The 21,543-nt window shown below is 33.9% G+C and overlaps 1 protein-coding gene across 1 annotated transcript in view; it reads left to right on the forward strand.

The window, feature by feature from the left end:
• The first annotated feature begins 706 nt into the window (after positions 1 to 706).
• LOC112945742 (CUB and sushi domain-containing protein 3-like) overlaps positions 707 to 21,543 on the forward strand; it is a 33,303-nt gene continuing 12,466 nt past the window's right edge. Inside the window, exons 1-8 of the mRNA XM_026037412.1 lie at positions 707 to 883; positions 2,216 to 2,392; positions 4,439 to 4,618; positions 7,504 to 7,677; positions 10,713 to 10,886; positions 11,134 to 11,207; positions 17,671 to 17,782; positions 18,817 to 18,996. Of these exons, the coding sequence (XP_025893197.1) occupies positions 841 to 883; positions 2,216 to 2,392; positions 4,439 to 4,618; positions 7,504 to 7,677; positions 10,713 to 10,886; positions 11,134 to 11,207; positions 17,671 to 17,782; positions 18,817 to 18,996 (1,114 nt within the window). The 5' untranslated portion in view covers positions 707 to 840. The remainder of the gene's footprint in view (positions 884 to 2,215; positions 2,393 to 4,438; positions 4,619 to 7,503; positions 7,678 to 10,712; positions 10,887 to 11,133; positions 11,208 to 17,670; positions 17,783 to 18,816; positions 18,997 to 21,543) is intronic.

The following is a 21,543-nucleotide window of genomic DNA, read 5'->3' on the forward strand; positions in this document are numbered from 1 at the left end:
TTAAGATGATTGATATTTAGGCTTAGGTAAATACTTTAGGCTTAGGTACGTATAGTCATTCTACAGAAAACATTGTTTACATCATTGATTTGCATCAAAATATTTTTGGTAACAGTAATATTATCAACGTCTTTTTGATTTTGCATCAAAATATTTTAATATTATTTTCTGTAATATAAACCTGTGATATAAAGCTTTTCAATAATTGAATTGAAGTTTACTAGGTAGTTCTTAAAATATTTCTTCTTAATTTGTAGCAGTATAACTAAGTACAAAATATGAAGGATATGCTCTAAGAAAATTATGGCCTTTGAATTTTTTTCTTTTTTTTYAGTGTAAAAGACTATTCAGTTTATTTGCAAGTTGTTACAGAAACCATAGGTTGAACAGCCATGGGTCAAAACATAAATTCTTTTAAACTGGTGCAATTCTGAGAATTCTAGATGAGCAACTGACTCTATATTGAAATTCAGCAATAGACCATACTCTCTTTATTTCTACTACTACTCACCAATTTAAAAACTCTTAAAAAGTCAGAATTACTGGACCTTTAAAAACATTGTGATTAAAAAAAAAAAGCTAATCTCAAGTATTATAGTATTAGTATACTAATATATAATGTAAAAATATAATGTATTATAACAATAAGCATTATAACCGTATTTCCTACTTAGTCTAATATTTTCATTTTAAATTCCAGGTGATACAGCTGGTTCTTGTGGTGATCCAGGTGTCCCAGGTCATGGTTCTAGGGAAGAGAACAATTTTAAAATTAAAAGCACAGTACATTTCAGCTGTGACATTGGATATATTCTCCATGGTTCAGAAGAAAGAACATGTATGGCAAATGGAAGCTGGACAGGAAGACAGCCTGAGTGCAAAGGTAAGCCAGGCAACACCACACTTCTAAAACTTTTTTAATATATTTGTCAGAAAACCAATATTACATTACCATTACCTAAGAAATACTGTTTTTAGTGTTTTGAGGAAAAAAAGTGTATTGTACTTTTTTTCTCAATCTTGAGTTATCTTCAGAATGTATGTACCTATTTAAATAACTAGACAGAAGAAAAGTAGATAATACCTATAGAACTCAGTTTTGGTTGAAAGATTTTTTTCTCTTAAGAAGCTATTAATCTTTAACTGCAACTACATTGTCCGAATTCCAGAGATAAAAAGCTGACTTCTACAGAAATGACGTCAACATTTTGTTAGATAAATAATCAGATAAATGATCAGTTTACAATTTTTCTTTGCTGATTAATACTGTTGACTTATGATTATTTTTAAGCAGAAAATGAAATGTTGAAAAAGATTTATTATAATAAATCAGTATACAAATTTCAAGTAAAGTATATCACCATAAAAGAAAGATTTAACAGCATATTTAGAAAGAATCATTCATTAGACAATTATTTTGATTCAAAAATAGGAAATAATTTCCAAAATTTTCTTCRTGAAAGGCAGAAAATAATTTAGGAACCTGTTTTTTTTACCACCTGCTATATCTCTGTTGACTGTATTATCAATCTGAGAAAGACCTTTAATTTTCAAAAGCTTAGTTCACTTATCCTTTCTGGTCAGTGATTGCAACCTTGACACAAAGTAAATATATACGTATGTGTTTGTGTGTTACTCTGTTGTGATATTTTTAGCCAAACCAAACTTCCTCCCTGATTCTTGTCTCTAATGAAAATGAATTAGAAGTTGGGKTTTTTTTATATTTTAAGATACTTTTAATTTTTATTTTAAGAATCTCTTTAGCGAGTGAATGTGGTACAGAGGTTGATACTGTTCAGGCTTTGGTCATATAAATTAGCTACATATATATGTAAGTACATAAGCAAAACACATTCAGATTTCAAACCTGAGCTTTGGAAAGGGGAAACATTAGGCTTACACCTGACTATGAAATAACAGCTTGAATATATCCAGTGCTTTGAATTAGATAAAGAAATGTGCTTTGAAAGTATTTTTTCAATGATAATTCTGAGGCATTTTTTTTCTTAGAGTTTGAAGTTTGTAGTTAGTAGTAGTTTGTAGGTAGTAAACTAGGTAAACTACAAAGGTAGTAAAACCTGTAATTACAGCAGTATCTGCCATCTCAGCACTACTGGGAACAGGAATATTAACTGGATCATCCTTAGAATTATCATTACTATTTCAAAAAACTTTATTTATTAACTATATACTTATTTAACATTTTACTTTATAGCTGTACAGTGTGGTAATCCAGGGACAACTGCTAATGGAAAAGTATTTCGTATAGATGGAACTACATTCTCTAATTCAGTAATTTATTCATGCATGGAAGGCTATGTACTTTCTGGATCATCTGTAAGACAATGCACTGCCAATGGAACATGGTCTGGATCCTTGCCAAACTGCACAAGTAAGACTCAATGAATTTGTTTTGCTTTGCTCTTCTCTGAAAGAAAACAAAATAGTAGTAGTGATTGTACATAAATAAAAGGATTCCAGCTTTTCCCTGATCTGCTTCATAGCTTTTTGCATAATGTATGTTTAAAAATTGTAGCACTATTAAAAGATGAAGAATATATTGATTTAAAGACAATACAATTCAGTGTCTGTTGTCACATCTTAAGGCAGTTGTATGGTTATAGGAGCTACTTACGTTAATTCTTCCTTGTGTATATTTTTAATCTTGTTCATACCTTATGATATGTCATGTTTAAATGTTATTCATTCRACTGCTTTTCCTTGTCATGAAAACTTAGTGGTAATCCAGTATATTCTAGTTTTGCAGAGGGCAGTTAAAGAAAACCTTGAAATGAACACTTGAGAATTCTTTTTACAGTGACTCTGAGGTCAGAACTGTTGCCCCTCTCTCAGATAACAGCTTCTGTTTGGCCTCTTCATTAACCTTATGCTTGCTTGTTTAGTCAGCTAACAGAAGCTATTTCAGCTTCTCTCACATTCATAATAGGCGTTTAAAAACAGTTTATTTCTAAGTTCATCTGTTCCTGCTTTACTACATTTCCTAGTTCATCTTTTAATAGCATATATGCATATTTTACAGTTATGTGACAAGTGACTGTGCTTATCATTTTGACAAAGCATACCATCATCATTTGCTTAAGTTAAAAAAAAAACCTTTTAAAATTTTAAATATTTTAAAATAATACATTGTTTTTTATAGAGTTGGCCACTTCACACATTTGTAGAAACCCAAATTAAGATATAAATKAAGATGATAAAATAAGTTTTCTCTACTTACATTGCAGTACTTATATCCTTAAATGTACTTACGTATGTATAATCTTAAATCCATTGTAAGTATGAGAACAATTGCTTTGCCAGTCCTGGCAAACATATGTTAGAGACTAGAGTTTTTGTTTAATTATTTTTTAATTGCAAACTATAAAGATCATTGAATTAGTTGCAACAGGTTGTACCCTATTAGGTTATTTCACATACATCCTGGCTAGCTCCCCTGTTAAATTCAGGGAGACCGCTGCAGTTGAGGCACAAAGACGTGACCATTCCTGCTGTGCTGYTCCTGTCACTTACCAGCCTCAGCTGCTACCAGACAAGAACCCCGACCACTGGAGTATTCATCTCCATGAGTCTCTCCATTCCCAAAGGTGTTCTCCAACTTCCAGGTTCTTTTGTCCAGTCAGGGTCTTCACCATCTTCTTTCTAGGCCCTGAAGCCTGTAGTCTAAATAGTCCACATGCAGAAGCATAATGCGTGATCAGCCTGGATCTGTCTCTGCTACTTGGAGATTTCATTGAGCATTATCAAAACTTGCAACAAGTCCATAATTGTTGCAGTTCACATGTAGCAAGTTTCTGCTTGGGAGTTCCGCTAGGAGTTCGGTTCAGTTTTGAGCATTCATCCCCAAGACACCATTATCTGCCACTACCCGGCATTCACAATTTAAGCTGATTTTCAAGCTGACTTAAGCTGACTTAAGTAAAGGTGGACCAGATTTAGGTCATTGTATGAACTTCTTTGCAGACATATAGCAAAGATATTCCTGGCTATTTGCTCTCAGGATGAACACATGAAAAAGTAAACAATACAGTATATCCCTTCCTTCTTGACTATGAAATTCTAAACTGATATGGGCATTTATGGGTATCAGTGACAGCAACATATGGCTAATTTCTTTGCTAGTTTTCCTTTACATTTTCAGGTCTTGAAATTTTACAGAATAAAACTGTACAGTCCATTTTTTGAACAGGTATATTGATTTTTTCAAAAATGTAACTGCTATAAAACTCCACATGTTGCGTTTGGCAGCTAATTTAGATGACATATATGCTTATCTTCTGTTGAGAGGACAAACAGMTATATCATACTTTTTCTCCTTTTTTCATAATAAGTTATTAATTTTGTCATAAGCTTTCCCTCTTTATCTATTAATAAATCAAATTCAGGTTTTTAAATATGTTCTTTAACTATCTGCTTGCAGTTATCAGTTGTGGAGATCCAGGAGTTCCAGCCAATGGTATGAGATATGGTGATTATTATGTTGTTGGACAAAATGTTACATATATGTGCCAACCTGGGTATACAATGGAATCAAATAGCTCCTTAATTCGCACTTGTACGAGCAATGGCACATGGAGTGGAGTAATGCCAGCTTGCAAAGGTACAACATTTATTTTGATTGTCAGATACTTCTATGACATCTACATACTCTGTTTATTGCAGTATGTCATCCAAATATTTCTATAGTGCCCCAATCTTAATATTATATGTACTGCATTGTTTTCTTGGCTACAAGATCTGTGACTTCATCATCTGGCTACATGTCTCATTTTATAAGCTTATATCCACTCAGTAGGTTGGACTGTTCTTTGTAGCTTAGCTTTCTAGAATTATTTATTACTTAGCTGCTGAATTAGCCAATATGAAATGACAGTTTAGAAACTTTTTTTTTTTTATGTTTCTAAATAAAATTAAGAAACATTAAGTTATACTAAGGTCACTTACCCGTGTCAATTAAACATAAGATAGCAGGTTTTAGGAAAGGTTTAAGTCATATACAGCTGTACATTCCCAACAGCAATACTTCTCTGGGTTACCTTCTCCATAATGCTAATATTCTTTGCTAATCTCTCCTTTATTAGATGTGCACCTTTGAGCATCCTCATATCAACATACTTGGCAAACTCTAAATCTTTCTAGAAAATTCCCTAATGATGGTTATTCTCTACATGACTATAATGGGTTTACTTGACCAAACGTCCAGTCCCTTGTCTCCAAGAGTGTCTGTACACCTAGAAGATCTTAAGACAGGATAAGCATTTATGATGTGCTCCTCCTAACAGCCTCCTTGTCTCTAATTCTTAAGGATCACGGGGCTAAGAACTAGCCCAAAGAGTAACCTTTGATKAGAGTTTTTGAGTTACTCTGTATTTCAGGCCATCCATATTTATGGCTTGTATAAACATACTAAATAATAGTCATATACAGAATCTCTAGTGTTCTCAGAGATTCCTGCAGGTTTCTGTGTAATGATAGAAAAAATAATAGGCACCAGGAATTAACACTCCCCCCAAACACATTTTTGACTGTATAATGAAAAAGAATATGATATGCAGTAGTATATTTGAAGTGTATATTAACTAGTTCATACTGTCAAAATAAAGTGTCAGGGTACTTCAGTACCATTTAGTTAAAATAATTGGAAAATGAACTGCCTAGAAAATAAATACATAATTGTCTCAAGGCTGTTGAAATAGAAGACATAAATGATTCTCCAGCTTTGCCTAGTTGAACAGGATATATGTGCAACTTAATATAAACTATTCAAGCACTGATTTTTTTTTCTKCTGACATGCTTTTTGTAATCTACTTTAATCTAAAAACCTGAGAAATGTATATATTGCCTAAATCTCTGATAAAAGCATTAGGTAGAGCATTCTGCTCCCCTATGTTCTTCTCCCTCTAGCCAATTCTGGAACTACCCTTATTTTCATCCTTCTATGTCTTCTTTCTTTTTCCTTGTCAACAGCTATCCCTACCTTTATTATTCATCTGAGAAGCTAAAACATAAAGCTCTTTTTAGAAGCACTAGTAATGAAGCTCTTGGAGARTGTAGATGGACTTTCACTACTTAATGTGGTTTCTGTGGTTTACCTCTGTTACTTCTACCTAGCTTTTATTAAAATATCATGAAAGCATGGCAAAGTCTCAGAGTCWCAAAAAAATCTCAGAGTCTCAAAAATAAGGCCTGATTGCCAAAGGATTATTCTAATAATAGTCCCATTTTCATCCACAATTCTCAAACAGTGATGAATGAGGCTGCAGAACATCTCGGTAATGCAGACATGAGTGATTCTCTCTCTGAAATACCTATATAATAAATATGGTATCTTGTGAATCTTCTGGAGATCACATTCAAAGACACTCTGCTCCTGATTTAGTACCTCTGACTTTCTTAAGGAAGTGGGAGAACAACTGATTGAACACAAGCATAAAGGTTACGAGAGCAGCATTTCATCTCCTCCGTTCCTATGACCTCTCTTTTCTCTCCTTTTTTAGCCATGATCTCTCCTCATTTACCCCAGCTGTCCCCACTGAATTCAGCCAAACTGGTTTCACTTTCCTTCTCTTTTGTTTGCACACATTCTCCCACTGGTGCTCTCCTCACTCCTTATTTATTCGTCTGTTTTCTCTATTTCATTTATTCTAGTACCTTTTTCATCATTTTGTGATTCATATATATTTTCTTTCATCTCTCATTTTATATGCTTTTTCATTTAGCTGTCAACTAGCAATTGACTATTACTACTCCATTCCTTGGCTAGGAGCCCTTTTTATCCTCATCACTGCATTTATGTTCATTTATTGCTGTGTCAATTGTCTTTTGATTTGATTATCTTTCTTAGGAATTAATTTTTTTAAGATTTTTTTCCTTTTTTTTTTTTTTTTTTCTCCGGGAATGAAGGACTTAGCAGACAAACTTGTTGCAGACATCTTTTTAGAGGTAGTAATTCTGATCTTTACAAGAAAAAGCAAATCCCTAAGTTTTCTCCCTCCAGCCTGAAGCTGGATGCTTTCTGTTGAGAGGAAGCAAACAATAATAATAATTAATATCTAGAATATGCCTAGTTAACAGGAAGAAAGCATTTGATTATTACTGTGTAACTAAAAATAGCTTTACTCAATGATTTCTAAATAGACAACCAAAATTACTTTGTAATATATCTTCAAGATTATTATAATATCATACATTTTATAATCTGTATGGTGATTTTTTGCATAGTCTTCCTTCCTGCCTTGATTCAGCCTGTTGTGTTATATAAGACACTTTATCAATCAATCATTATAACATGTCCCTGAAATGGAAGCAACCAAAAGCATTCAATTCAGGTAACATGGTAGGAATAATAGTGAGGAAGATAGCATGTCCTCACTGTATTGTCCTCCAAAAAAAAGGTGAAATTAGCACATATGGTTCTCCTAGTAATTGTGTACACTAGGGATATTTACAGCAGCTGGTCCTAATTATTTCAAATGTCATTGCAGCTGTTACCTGCCCAACACCTCCCCAGATCTCCAATGGAAGGTTGGAAGGAACAAACTTTGATTGGGGATTTAGTGTTAGCTATGTCTGCTCTCCAGGCTATGAACTCTCCTTTCCTGCTGTTTTGACTTGTGTTGGGAATGGTACATGGAGTGGTGAAGTACCTCAGTGTTTACGTAAGTATTTCCTTTTGGCTCAAGTATTTACTTTTGGTTCYTATGTTTCTTTATTTTTTTCTCCTCACCTCCAAAAAAAAACCCAAAACAAACAAAAAAGTAATATAACAGGCAATGCATATCATAATTCTAAGCAAAACAAGAGTGAGAGGACTGTCATTTTAGATCCAGCTGAGTATAGGACAGAGAAGGTCTTGTTSTAAAGTCTTTTATTTACTTACTCTTGTGTCATCTCTTGTGACCAATTTTTTATTTTTTTTCAAATTTATCAAATTTGTAGTGAAGAATGTAATATTCTTGAATGGGGGTATAATTAGTAGAGGTGTTATAACATTTTGGTGGCATTGCAGTTTCCAAAGATTAATTTTAATTATTTTACTACTTTTTTTTACATTATTTCTCTTTTTGAGATTTCTTTCACTGTGACTATGTTTATATCCTACTCCTATAGAAGTACATCATATGGATTCTTTAATTTTCTTTTTAAAAATAAGTGACATTCTCATACTGTAAGCCACAGTTCTTTAATGCTGCTGAAACTATATATTTCAGAATTGGAACAAGGTTAATACTTTGTTTCTTGAAAAAAAATACCTAACATCTGACAAGCCTTCTTGATCAATGGTGATGTCCATCATTTGTTGCTTAAATTCACTCTATGGAGCTGTTCTAGAATCTACTTTATTGAGATATCAAGACCTTTAAAAATGCTTTTCATTATTTTGTTCTTGATTTTGCCCTTCTTTTCAGCTGTGGTAGCATTTATCTATATTTCTAGATATTGAAAAACTGCAATATACCCTCGAAAGGGGCTCCATCTTTAAACTATTTGAAATGTGTAGTTAGCACAGAAATACAGTTGTCTAAGAGTTAAAAGTTGTTTCACGCAGAGATCACATTAACTGAGTACTGTTGATGTGCCGGAGTTACCCATTGGCTTGCAAGAAAAGTCAATTGGCATGCTTATCAAAGAGCCTACACTAGTTGCCATCTGGCAGAAATGAGAGGGAGCTGGTGAGAGTCATTCTCAATGAGCAATCCTTGAGCAGCTCGTGACATCAGAAATTTACTTCCCAGCTTGGTCCCCACAGCCTCTAGCTGAAGTTATGCAAAGGACACATTGCATTATTGTTGGACTAGGACATAGAGCAACAGTTCAAAATTAAATATGATTAAGTGTTTCGCTGGCTATCTGTCATTTGTGATCTAGTAAATTTGTCTAATTAATGGTATAGCATTTTCTACCACTAAGGAAATAGTGTTCCTAAGCTTGCCAATAGGAAAAAAATGAAACTACAGGCTATGCCAGAAGCAGCTAAGCTGCAGTTTTAATTATCATTCCTCAAATTTCTTTGAGGAATGAAGTTGTAGAAGGTAGGAAAGCTAAGTGAAGCATTCAGAAATTTTCCAAGGTGGTAGGACTCTTTTTTTTTTTTTTTTTTTTTTTTTTTTTTTTTTTTTTTTTTTNTTTTTTTTCTTTTTGAAGCTAATGTAACCTCTTAGCTCAGTGCCTGAGTTCTACTGCCTTAACTTTACTAAAGGCTCTCAGAATCCTTATAAAAACTTCTACCTTGGGAATAGAAGATCTCACAGAACTTCAAATCTGCTGTAACTCGGTGCATACTGTAGTCTCCCCTTTCAGTAATGGAGACAAAACTGCTGTGAATTACTATGGTGCATGGTTTCCATGGTTACCTATATAAAAGGCAGGTAGCAGGTATTCCACAACTGGGTAAAGGTGATATCTCTGTCACAAATGAGTGAGAGACTTCATTTATTTATATAAGAATATAAGCAGCTCACCAAAACAGTATTTTAATATGAGTTCATTATTTATTTATTTATTTCCTTTCAAGTGCTTGCTATTTTAAAACCTCCACCAATCAGGTTCACTGCAACACAACTTTCAGTTCACAGATMTTTTTGGAAGCAAGACTGTAATTTTGCAGACAATCACATCTTCTATAAAACATGAAATTATATAAATTTCTGATTTGCTGTAGATTAACCATTTTCTTGTACAGTCATTCAGTCTTCACAGTGAGGGGTAGAAAGCAGGAGCATTTCATGTGATCAATCCTCTGGAAGGTTAAAAASTTAGGCAACAATGATTAAAAAATTAGAAATGTACTTTGAGAAGTGATTGTAAATTAAATTTTGTTTGTGGAGAGGAAGATTGAGCTGAAATTTCTGCTCATGTTGAACTTATGTCATGTTGACCATGTCCTGTAGAAATACGTCTTTATGCATGTCTCTATTTTTTTTCATTTGTATTATAATATGTTCTGGTTGACATATAATTTGACTGTTCGTACTGGAATTCATGGTATGTAAAGGAATAATTAATCTGATGGCACAGGATTTACCATAGCTGATTACATTTCATGAATCAATTATTCAAAAGCCAGCTTATGACTATATTCAGTAATTTATATGGCAGAAGGAGGCCAGTAAAATTCAGCAGTGCACCTAGTGTGTTTTACTTCTGTAAGCACCAAATCATATCCCTTGGTGATGGAGATGCCTATGAGAAATTTAACAAAACAAAGAAATAAAAAAAAAAAAAGGCAAAAAAACCCGCTGTCTAATATGTTCTTTAATTGTACAAAAATGTAGAACAATGGGCAGAGGAGGAGACAAGGCTAGAGACAAGGCTAAAGGTTTGGTACACTCTCTACTGTTTTTAGGAAGCTTTGCAGGCTGATGCTTGAGGAATTGGGACAAAGGTGAAATATTGATTATTTGTGTGTTTTTTTGTTTGTTTGTTTTAACCTCCTGCATGAATGAAGGGTCAGCTTCAAGCTTCCGACCAATCCTGCTACTCGGGCATTTTTGAACATCTAGCAAAATTACTGGACACTGAAGCATGCTTAGATCTCTAGTTTCTTGTTGAATTGATGATATCAAATGCTTCTGTATTTATTTAGTGTTAGTAATAAAACTTGGAATATCTACTTGAYTGAGTGCATGTGAATGTTATTTTCATATATTTTAATAAATGGTAAATGCCTTTTCTATCACATCTTTTCTCATAGCAAAGTTTTGTGGTGACCCCGGAGTACCTGCTCAGGGGAAAAGAGAAGGCAAGAGCTTCATCTATCAGTCAGAAGTCTCTTTCAGCTGCAATCCTCCTTTTATTTTGGTTGGCTCAAGCACTAGAATTTGCCAAGCAGATGGCACATGGAGTGGATCCTCTCCTCGATGTATAGGTAAGGTGATGTCCATAACACTGACATTTCTTGAATTCTTATTGTTCTTTATCTGCCCAGTCCATCTAGGAGTTTTCTGCTATTTTGAAGTATCACGATATTATTATATATTTTTAGAAATTGAAGCAGCTTATTTTTGATTCTTTAGCTTGATGCACATTTGGAGGAAAAAAAAAGTAATTCTTTTTTTTTTTTTTTTTTTGCTAAAATATTGTAATTTGCTTTCTCATTTATCTGTATTTTTAAGAACCTACTCGCACAGCATGTGAAAATCCAGGAGTCCCACGACATGGATCACAGAACAACACATTTGGATATCAGGTAGTTTATACTATATATATTTTTATATAAAATAATTCCCCTGTCTTCTTTGAAATACTTCATATAACCTAGATTTATAAACTAATAATTAGAGGACCAGAAATTGCTTGTGTTCCAAAGAGAGTTAATTGTTTGAGTGGTAATGTCTTCTTTTATTCCTAGCTGCRCTATTGCACTTACCTTTTCACCCTGTTAGCAGTGCTTTCCCCTTTGTGAAACCTTGGTAATCGAGGTCTGCTTGGTTTCACTTTGAAGGCATTCAGTATTTTAACACCAGTGTTCTCCCTGCTCTTTGTCAGCTATGGGTTTTCACCCAAAAAAGCTGTGTGCCAAACTGCTCATGTACACATACCCTTACAGAATTGCCTTTTTTAAATTCTTTTTTTTTTCTTCTGTGAGAATTTCTGTTTTTACTGATGTAATCACAAAGGAATATAGTAACTGAAGTTGAATTAGATATTCATACACATTGATCCCCTGAGCTTTCTTTGCCCCAAGCTGAATAGTCCCAGCTCTCTCTGCCTCTTATCTTAAGAGAAATGGGTGCTTTAGTCATCCTAGATGGCCTAGATGGCCTAGACTCTCTCTAGTAGTACCATGTCTCACTTCTATTGGGAAGCCTGGCACTGGACCCAGCACTCCCAGGTGTAGACTCACCAAGACTGAGGGCAAGGATGGGGAGGAGGGATCCCCTCCTTTGACCTGCTGGCAATGCTCTGCCTAATGAAACCCAGGTGGTGTTGTGCCACAGGGACTGGTGGCAAAGAAGGAACAATGGCTCTATGTGCTTAAGCTGGAAACTGAAAGATCTGTGAGGCATTTCCTCTGCTTACAGTGCTGTTTTGTTCCTGCTATGCCTGTGTTTGGTGTCTGAGCTGGAAGCTTCACTCRCGTAGAAAATGGAGAGGTAGAAGAGAGCGTGAGAGTGTGGCACCTATCTAGCAGCAAGATATAAGTGAAGTCTGCAGGTTGCCAGAAGTGCAAGAAAGAGCTGATTGAAATTTTGAGTAGCTGTACAGCACAGACATTTATAACAGGTTTTTACCGAAAGACTTTTCAAAGGATTATGGCCAAAGATTCCTTTGATTTGTCATTATAGTGTCCTTTATCTCCTGCTTGGTGAAAGTTCTATCAATATTTGGGATTTTAGATTCTGTCAGATCGCAGTCATAGAGAATTGATAATATATTGACTTGATTTTCTCCAGAGAATGAAGTGCAGTGCTTTTTAATGTGAAGATAGAACATGCAGGGGTGATTAGTCCTTGAGCTAACTTCCTTTGGGTATAATACAGCATTATGCTAGAGAGCATGTCCTTATTCAACTGAGTAAGAAATGAATCACCACAATGACCATCTTCTGCAATTTTATTGTCAGAATTTCTCTGGCATATTAATGAATGCTTCTTACACTGAAGCAATGTGACCTCTTTCATTTGAGATGTAGTTGTGGTTTTGAATGAAACCATCGCTCACACCTAGCATGGCATTGCTAAAATAACAGGTAAAATGGCAGCTGATAAATAATTTCTAAAACAAATGTAGCTGCTAGCAGAATTTAAACCCTTGATCCCACAGTTATATGTCCAGTGCCTTACATATTAATGGAGCAAATCTGCCACTTTAGTTCAAAAACTTTTTGGTCAACTGGATAAGTTGTATAGCCCTTGCAGAACCAACAGCTTATCCTCAAGCTCTCATATAATTAATTGGTTCCATGTAGAAACTAAGTGTTTGTATGTCAGTTTCTGTAACAATATGATTGTTTAGTTAATGTAGGACAGGGTAGGAATATCGTTATCACAGATGAAACTGAGTTTAACTCTTTACTGGGTAGAAAAAAATGGCAGTAAAAATGGTCCATTCTAGGCAAATTATCATCCATAGCTCTTGGAAAGAAATATTACATAMCGGTATGTTTAATATTATGACTCACTTAAATGACAAACACATAGCTGAATTCATGTTATGTTATAATAAGTTTCCTATGTGAATGGAATAACACAATAACTTTTTTCCATTCATATCAGGAGGTTAGAGAATAATTCGAATTTATACTTTTTTTTYCCCTTAGTACTTCACATGGTTAATTAATAGTAATGAAATCACTTAAGTGACCTTTTATACTTGATGGCTAAGTTTTTAACTTATATCTCTGTATTATTTAAAACAAACAACAACAAAAAAAGCAGTCTTTGGGAGTGTAATTCAAGCCTTCATAGGTAGAGCCCTGTTTTGATACTTCTTTGAGAACAATATCACTGACTTGTCTACCTTTCACAATACAAATGGCAAGTCATCAATTTCTATAGCACTGTTTCTGTTTTCCCTCTTGACTTATATGTTTCCCTATGTTATTGCTGAACTTGGAACTACAGATGTGTTTGACATGTTTCCAGACTTCACCAAGACAAAGGAGTATAGAAACTTGGCCTCTCATATCCTATCCTAACAAAAAGCATGCATCACCACCTAAAAGTTTAGTGTTGTTTCAACTGTTAAAACAGGATTTTTGTAATAAAGTGTTTGTGTGTTCAAATGACCACCAAAACTACTAGTTTAGTACCACATGCTATATCTTGTATCCAAATTGCATCATTTTATATAACTATTATGCTTCTGGGATGTTTCTCCTTCATCTGACCGTTTCTGATTTGACAGATCTATCTTAGTAATATGTTTTAACAAAGAGATATTACAGAGTCGAAACGTCTTCAGAATTCAGTGAATATGCACTTCATCAATAATTTATAATAGGAATTTAGAAATGGAAAAAAAGTCATGTTGCAGCTGCATTGCCAGTTACCTTTTATTAGCTCTTGGGTCCTATTTTGTAAAATGCCATATGAACTGCTATCTAAAGATACACAGGATAACTTTTACAAGGTATGCAATGCTTAAAAAGCTGTCATGTTGATGGAACTGTGGGATGAAATCCCCAAAGAAGTGTTGTAATATAGAAGTATAGCTGCCTCCACTAGCACAATTGCTGTCGTTAACTTCTTCATGAAAATAGAGCTTTAGTCTTACCAGACACTACATAAGTTCCAAAAGGCATAAGAGTTATGTTGTATCTTTTCTCATGCAAATGTATTCTTTGTGCTGTTATTCTTTGTAATCAAATATACATCTCTATTTCATGTGCTATTTGAGGACAAGCATTTAGCTATAACTAAAAATCATTGTTAATTACAAAGTGTGAAAATCCTTGTATGAACTGTCATGCCTAACTTTTAATTACTAAAGTATTTAGTCTTTTAGAAACTCTCTCTCTGACCGTAGAATTTTATGATCAGGATGCGTTACTAACAAATCCTTCCTGTGGGTAAAATGGAAACACATCTCATAACACTAAGAGTTTGTAGAATGTTTAAAGTCTCAGCAGTCATATCCGAGAATCCTTATTGGTCCAGATGTAATTATTGTGGAAAAAAATGGGGGAGGAATGACAAAATAAATTGATACTTCTTTTGTACAGAAAAGTTCAGTTAAAATTCTTACACATGTACATCCTTGTTTCTATTTTTTTTTTCCTTCTATTTTTCTGTATCCTGAGGGCTCTGGCATCAGTCTGGTCTTGGTGTGTTTTGCAGTGTCAGCATCTAGAGTGTTTTCCTGGAAGGAATATGATTTTTTTTTTTTTTTTTCCTCTTGCTCTTCTTGATTCACCTGCAGCTATTTTTACATTTTCTAATATGCTTCTCCACCTTGATCTTTCTTCACTGGTCTGCAGCTCAATCTTACATCAAAGTTTCTTATGTATGGTATATTCTGTGTAGGTTACTTTTCCTCTTTTACACTTCAGATCTCATTTTGTCCAGTCTCAGGTTCATTAACTGATCTTGGATGAGTTTAGAGCCATGGGGTCTCCAGGGTGGAGTGTGCGCCCCATGTCATTCCATGCTAGTGTCCTGTCCGACAGCATCCTTCATCCCAGTTGCTCATGGGCTTTGCTATAACATACCAGACCTGTATTTTGTTATAATGCATCATTGTTTTAGTCATAAGTATTTCAATCTGCACAGCATAATAAAATGATAGACATAACAGGTTCTTACGTACAATGTTGTTTTAAAACCAACCACAGCCCCCTGCTCAGAAGAAGAACTGATATTAGCACTAACACAGCTTAAAAACAAAGATCCAGGCAGGACCAGACAAGCGTACCCAAAGAAAGCCTGGAAAGCATCATCCTTGATGTCTTGCAGACACATTCTTCTGTAACTAGTAATGGCAATATTGCATTTCTGGGTCACAGGGTTACAGATATAGCAAAAAAAATCAGTAGCTGTAGTTTCATTCTCTTATATTGCAAAAAGTTAATAAAGAGAAAGAACTGTCATTGTCTTAGCCTCTCATTAATTTGACATTAGTTACTAGGATAGAGAAGCTTATTTYGGTGTCCTGGTGTTCTTTACTAAACTCAAGACCAAGAAAATTGAAATGTAGAGTCAACCATGAAAGTTAGAAACATACTTGATTGGCATAAGTGATATAAGAAATAATGATAACTATATAATATTATTATTCTACATTATTTATATATATATATATTTGTTTTCTCTAGAGGGTTATCCTGTTTTAATAAATGGTTACAGGTTGATATTTTCACCTTCTCTATTGTATCTCTGCTGGGCAATAGCAAATAGTCTTTGGTTTTTAGCAGAAGAAAAAAAAATGATTTTTTTGAGTATCCACACCACAACTGATACTATGGAAAAAGCAACTCTGAAACAGAAATATTAATACACATGGAATTCTTTTTTTCAGGCCTGAAAATGAATAAAGGCATTTCAGGTGTTTCTCTAGATCTCTACACCAGTTTTTCTATGCAAGTTGAATAAGAGTTTGAATGACACAGAACATTTTCACAAGACAATTTTATGATTATTATTATTATGTATTTTTTTAAGAATATGCAATACTGTATTATAGTGCCACCTGGTGCTTATGGCATAACAGTATTGAGGAAGAGAAGTTTTTGAACTAACAACACTAAACTGGGAAATATTTTTATAACATGTTCTTTTCTTGAGGAGTAGGCAGCCTCATTCTCTTCTTTCTTTATTTTTAACCTCATCTTGAATAGCATGGCATCATTTCTAAAATCAACATAAATGCTGGGACAGCTATTGTATGTTTTCTCTGTGTTTGAGTCTTATTTATGAAAGTTATGTTTCCCTAACCTGGACATTGTTGATATTCCTTTTTAAGGATGCTTGCCTTGTGTATTTAAAATAGCAAGAGGGTCTAATGAAAGTGATCTCAGTATTAGCTATTTTTAGGTCAAAAAATAAATTTTGAAAGATGCTTTCTTTTGTTAATATCAACACTTYTTTTGTAGAAAGCTGAAAGGCTATCCACACAAATTTTCTCTTGCAAAATGGCACAAGTTACTAAAACATCTTATTGATGCACTTTTTCTATTTGGTGTAACTTCTATAAACTTCTATAACTGTTAATGTTTTCCCATGATGTGCTTCATCTTGAAAGTGGTTTAGTATACTTCAAAATCTTTTAAAAGTAATTACATAGTTCAATGAGCACTGAAAAGAAAAAAAGAATTTTAAATTACATACGGTGTTGATGAGCTACTATCTGCAGTTCATGGGTTATTATTAAGCTTCATTCTGATGAGAGGCTTGAGTTGAAATGGAGTAGTAGTACTATAAAGGTTCAAATAACTGCTTGTAGCAGTGAAATATTACTTACCAGGTTTAAGCTATTGTGAAAGTGACTACATTTTGACTTTGGGCATCAATTTGAATCCAGTGTTCTACATTTAATCAAAAATTCAAAACCAGTGCCATAAATATGCTGCTACATGCCATTCAAATTCTTTAGCTTTCCTTTTCAATATTGGTTGATAAATATATTAATACAGCTCACTACAGAGCGGTAGATGAGATCTTTGCGCTTTGATATCCGAGTTAACCTTTCACAGCATGTAATAAACTACTTGCTGAATGATATACTTGTAATCTAATTTCCCTGAATTTGATGGAAACTCAGAATTATTTGCACTTTCATCAATTTCACAGTGACTAGACAAACCGAACAAGTTATTCCATGTTATAACTGTGCAGAAACAGTGACTCACCAAAGAATTCCATTTTCCTTTTTTGTGACCCACACACACTGTAAGAATAATAATTGCAAACAAATCTCAGCTAATTCCTATTGTAGATTTTAATGTACTTGTATTCTGTTTTCTAGTATGTATGCTGCCTAAATGATCTTTTCTTTCTTAATGTTATGAAAAAATAAAATTACAATATTATAGTCACATTATACTTTCCAAAACAGGAGACATCATTGTTGACCATGGTTGTGTGTTCTGATGAAAAATGTATCATTATAATTGTATCATTATATGCAGGACTTTGCTATTGTATTTGAAAAAGAAAAGAAAAAAAATGATATTTTCTCACAATAATATTAATGCGCTTTCTGGATTTCAACAGGTAGGAAATGTTGTTCAGTTTCAGTGTAAAAAAGGACACCTTCTCCATGGCTCAACAACAAGAACTTGTCTTCCTGATCTTACGTGGAGTGGAATTCAGCCAGAGTGTATACGTAAGTAGTTCACAAAACAAATAAATATTTTTGCTAATCCTAAAATTAGTAATTAGTTTCTAACAAGGCTATTAAAGCAATAACATCAATGTAACATCAATGAGTTAATATATGTTTACATTACTAGCTTACGGCAGCTAGAAATATTAAATGAAATTCAGTGAATAAAAGAATTCCGTTTTTTTTCTGCAATAGCCTGTAGAACCGAAAACAAATAAAATCACGGGACTGTTGTGGGTCTTCATTAGTACTAAGTCTGATCCCTGCTGAGGGACAGAGGCTCTTTGAGCTGGCCAAAGAGATGCTGAAAAAGGTAACAATTTCCAGCAAGCCTCACCGCATAAAGAAACGTAGGATATATTGATACAGAGGATCACTTGAGCATATGTTGAACATATCCAGAGAAGAAGGCAGTCATACTGATTCATTTGGTGCAATGTTTTATTTGTTTTGATTGGCAAATATCAAATCAGTAGTTCAGTACTAAAAGGTTAGGTATATTCTTGGCATACTGTTTTTGAGATAACACAAGAATATCAGATGCTAGTGGCTATTATAGATGTGAGACACTTTTATTGAAATTAGGATTACTAATTAATTTCTGTACCTGATATTTAAAACTGGTATCACCTAAAGTCATAGAATTTTCCTAAATGACTTTGTTTACTTAATAAGTGACAGTCACTGTTAGTCAATACTACACGAGTCTTACAATTCATATAATGCCATGATGTTGGCGGTCACAATTTTGGTCATGCAGGAGTGCATTTAAGTTGATTCTTAGTCTCTTACTAAGGAAAGGTCTATTTTCAAAACTGTATTTACAGCTTCATAACAGTAGTTAATAATATATATATAATTGCATTTTAATATGAATTAAAATATGAATATTTCAATATGAATTAAGAAAGATTTGTATCATATTTTTATTGATATTTTAGCTTAATAAGTGACCTGTCAAAATATGTATAGTATATTCCMTCAGAAATATTTTCACCATTTTGACTAAAAGATAATTCATATTTTCTTYGTAGCTCACAGCTGTAAACAACCGGAAACGCCAACTCATGCTAATGTTGCAGGAATGGATCTTCCTTCACTTGGCTATACCTTGATTTATACTTGTCAGCCAGGTTTCTTTCTGGCAGGAGGATCAGAGCATAGAGCCTGTAGATCTGATGGCACATGGACTGGGAAAGTTCCAGTTTGTGAAGGCAAGCTCTTCTATTTCCCTCTCCCTCACTCCATCCCACATATATCCCATTTTACTGATTTTGTTTCCTTTCATTCTAAAAGCAATAAGGCAGAATGGTGAGAGGACTAAGAGAGAGAACATCTAAGGGGATAACTGTGTTTAATATGAATCATGCTTTCATGTACTTATATTTCTTTTTCTCAGATATGTCAATTTTGAATTTAATTTTGTAAGCCACATACATTGCTTTTAGATGAGTGACTGGACTATAGACCAGATTGTACCTAAATGTGTTAGCTACATTCATAATGAGCTAGATATTTTTGCACATACTTAAATGTAGACCAAGGTGACTTTATTTGTAGAGATTGTGTCAGTGGCAAGACAGTTCTGGCACTTGCAATATTATGTAAGGATGCCTAAAGTTCAAGCAGATGTCTTAAGATGCTCCATGGATTTAATCCATACGACTTCTTGTTATTTTATTCATATGTATGAATATTCATATGGATGTAATATTCTATTGCAAACAAAATTGGTATGTTTTCTTTGTCGTTGTTATTCCAATATGATATTAATACTTTTTAATCRTTACTACCTACTTTGTCACAGCATCTCATGAAAAAATGATGGCAAAACCATGATGTCAGAAAGCTGCCAGGATGCTCGCGATTTGTTCTGTCCTTGGAAGTATTCTGGCAGGACAATTGTGATTCATGAGTTGTAGGTTGATACAAGAGTTTTTTGCTAATGATATTAAAATAAATAATGTTTTAAAAATAAAATAAATAATAAGTAAAATAAATAAAGTTTTCACAGATAGAGTTGTTCAATCTGATGATTAAAAATCTTTGCAAATTAACATACTACACAGAACAGTTTCCCAAGGTCCAAAGGAAGTGTTAGTTCATTTCTAAACTGTCTTGGGAAATGGACCAATTAATTCCCTTTTTCCACAGATATTTCACTCGATGGGTGCTGCTGCTGAGGCAGCATGGACAAGATTGCTTTTTGCCTCTTTCTGCCTTTTCACAGCTCTCCAACAGTATCCCAGCAGGGTTTTCACTACATAATTTTATTCCCACCACACTTTTAAGTTTTTTTTTCCAGTTTCATATCATAAAAACAGAACTTCGTGGTTGTAGAATATTTTATTGAATATTTTGAAAAGAAAACCATAAATAATATTTATATCTCAGGACCAGATGTATCTAGGAAAAGATACAGGGAAGACCTGAGACCAATTGCAGTATACCATCTGCACAATCTCCTCTAAACATAAAGTTCTCTCTCAACAGTATAGGTATGGCCACTTCCTGGAGAGAAGGGATGGATATAGAATATAACATATAGAATGTAGAGGTGGCTTAAGAATGTATTTCAYCAACATCACATGGAAATTCCTTACTTGTCTTTGGTATTCACTGCCAAGTGGCTATTAGATATGCATATGTTGTGACTCRTTAATGCAAAACACCCAAGGAAAGATATTAAAGTATATAAAAATGTATTATAGTGAAAGGCATCAGTCTTCTGTGTAGAAGATATGTGTGAAAGTAGCAAAACCAAAGGTATGCCTCTTAGCAGTAAAACTACTTCTCTCTTGCTGCAAGATGTTGAATTTAACAGCTGTTCCAGCTTTAAAAAGGCAAGTAATAAGCACTGGTATCTTTCTTTGCATAAGAGGTTTGATTTATTATTTTTGCAAATGATGGCATTCATAAATCAGAATAATAGCAAAATATGTTTTTAGAGTTAGAGTTCTTGCTTCCTGCAGCTTAATAATGGAGAAACATAAAAATGAACAATATATTGTAAGTATTAACTCCAACTGCGTAAGTAAAACTTCTTTTAAATATTTTACAGAGAGGTGGTAGGTCAAACATGTCTCTCCAACAGGTGGGAGAAAAGCACTGGGTCAGTTTGTTCACCTGGGATGGTGAATTTCATAAAAATAGGTAGAGATGAAAAGGAATGAAGGACTTGGAAAGGATTGTGTACAAACTCAGTAAAAGGATCTGTAGAGGGATTGAGATGGACTTTTGTCTTTTAAATACAAATCTACAATCATAAAAGTCATGCAGAGATAGTGTACCTTAAAATGTGAATATTGTAGAAACCTTGTTTAATTTGATCATTTTATTTACATTTGTATTTAAAATTTAAATCATATTTAAATTTTACTTTGAATTTGAAATTTCACTGCTGAGCCTAGAAGGAAAGGTATCCTCCTTGACAAGGCAGACCAACTCAGCAAGTCTTTATACAAAAACCGTTCGGAATCTGATCCAGGTGTTTCTAACCTGAGCTTGAAAGCAAACGTTGCTAGAGCATGCCATCTAGGTCAGCCGTAATTAGTGAAGCTCAGGTTTCTTTCAAAACRCAGAGGAAATAGAGATGATGCAATTGATTGATCAGGTAAAATAGTAAGAATAATGAGCAACCTAAGAGATCTTTATTTTAAATTCCCTCCATGACAGTTTTAACATATATGTCAAGAGCATGGTTTCTGTAAAAATTTATTTGCAACAGTTCAAGAAAAGCATTCCCACTGCTCCTCGTTGAA

This window comes from Nothoprocta perdicaria, unplaced genomic scaffold, assembly GCF_003342845.1.
Source record: "Nothoprocta perdicaria isolate Ctin4 unplaced genomic scaffold, notPer1 scaffold_199, whole genome shotgun sequence".
NCBI lineage: Eukaryota > Metazoa > Chordata > Aves > Tinamiformes > Tinamidae > Nothoprocta > Nothoprocta perdicaria.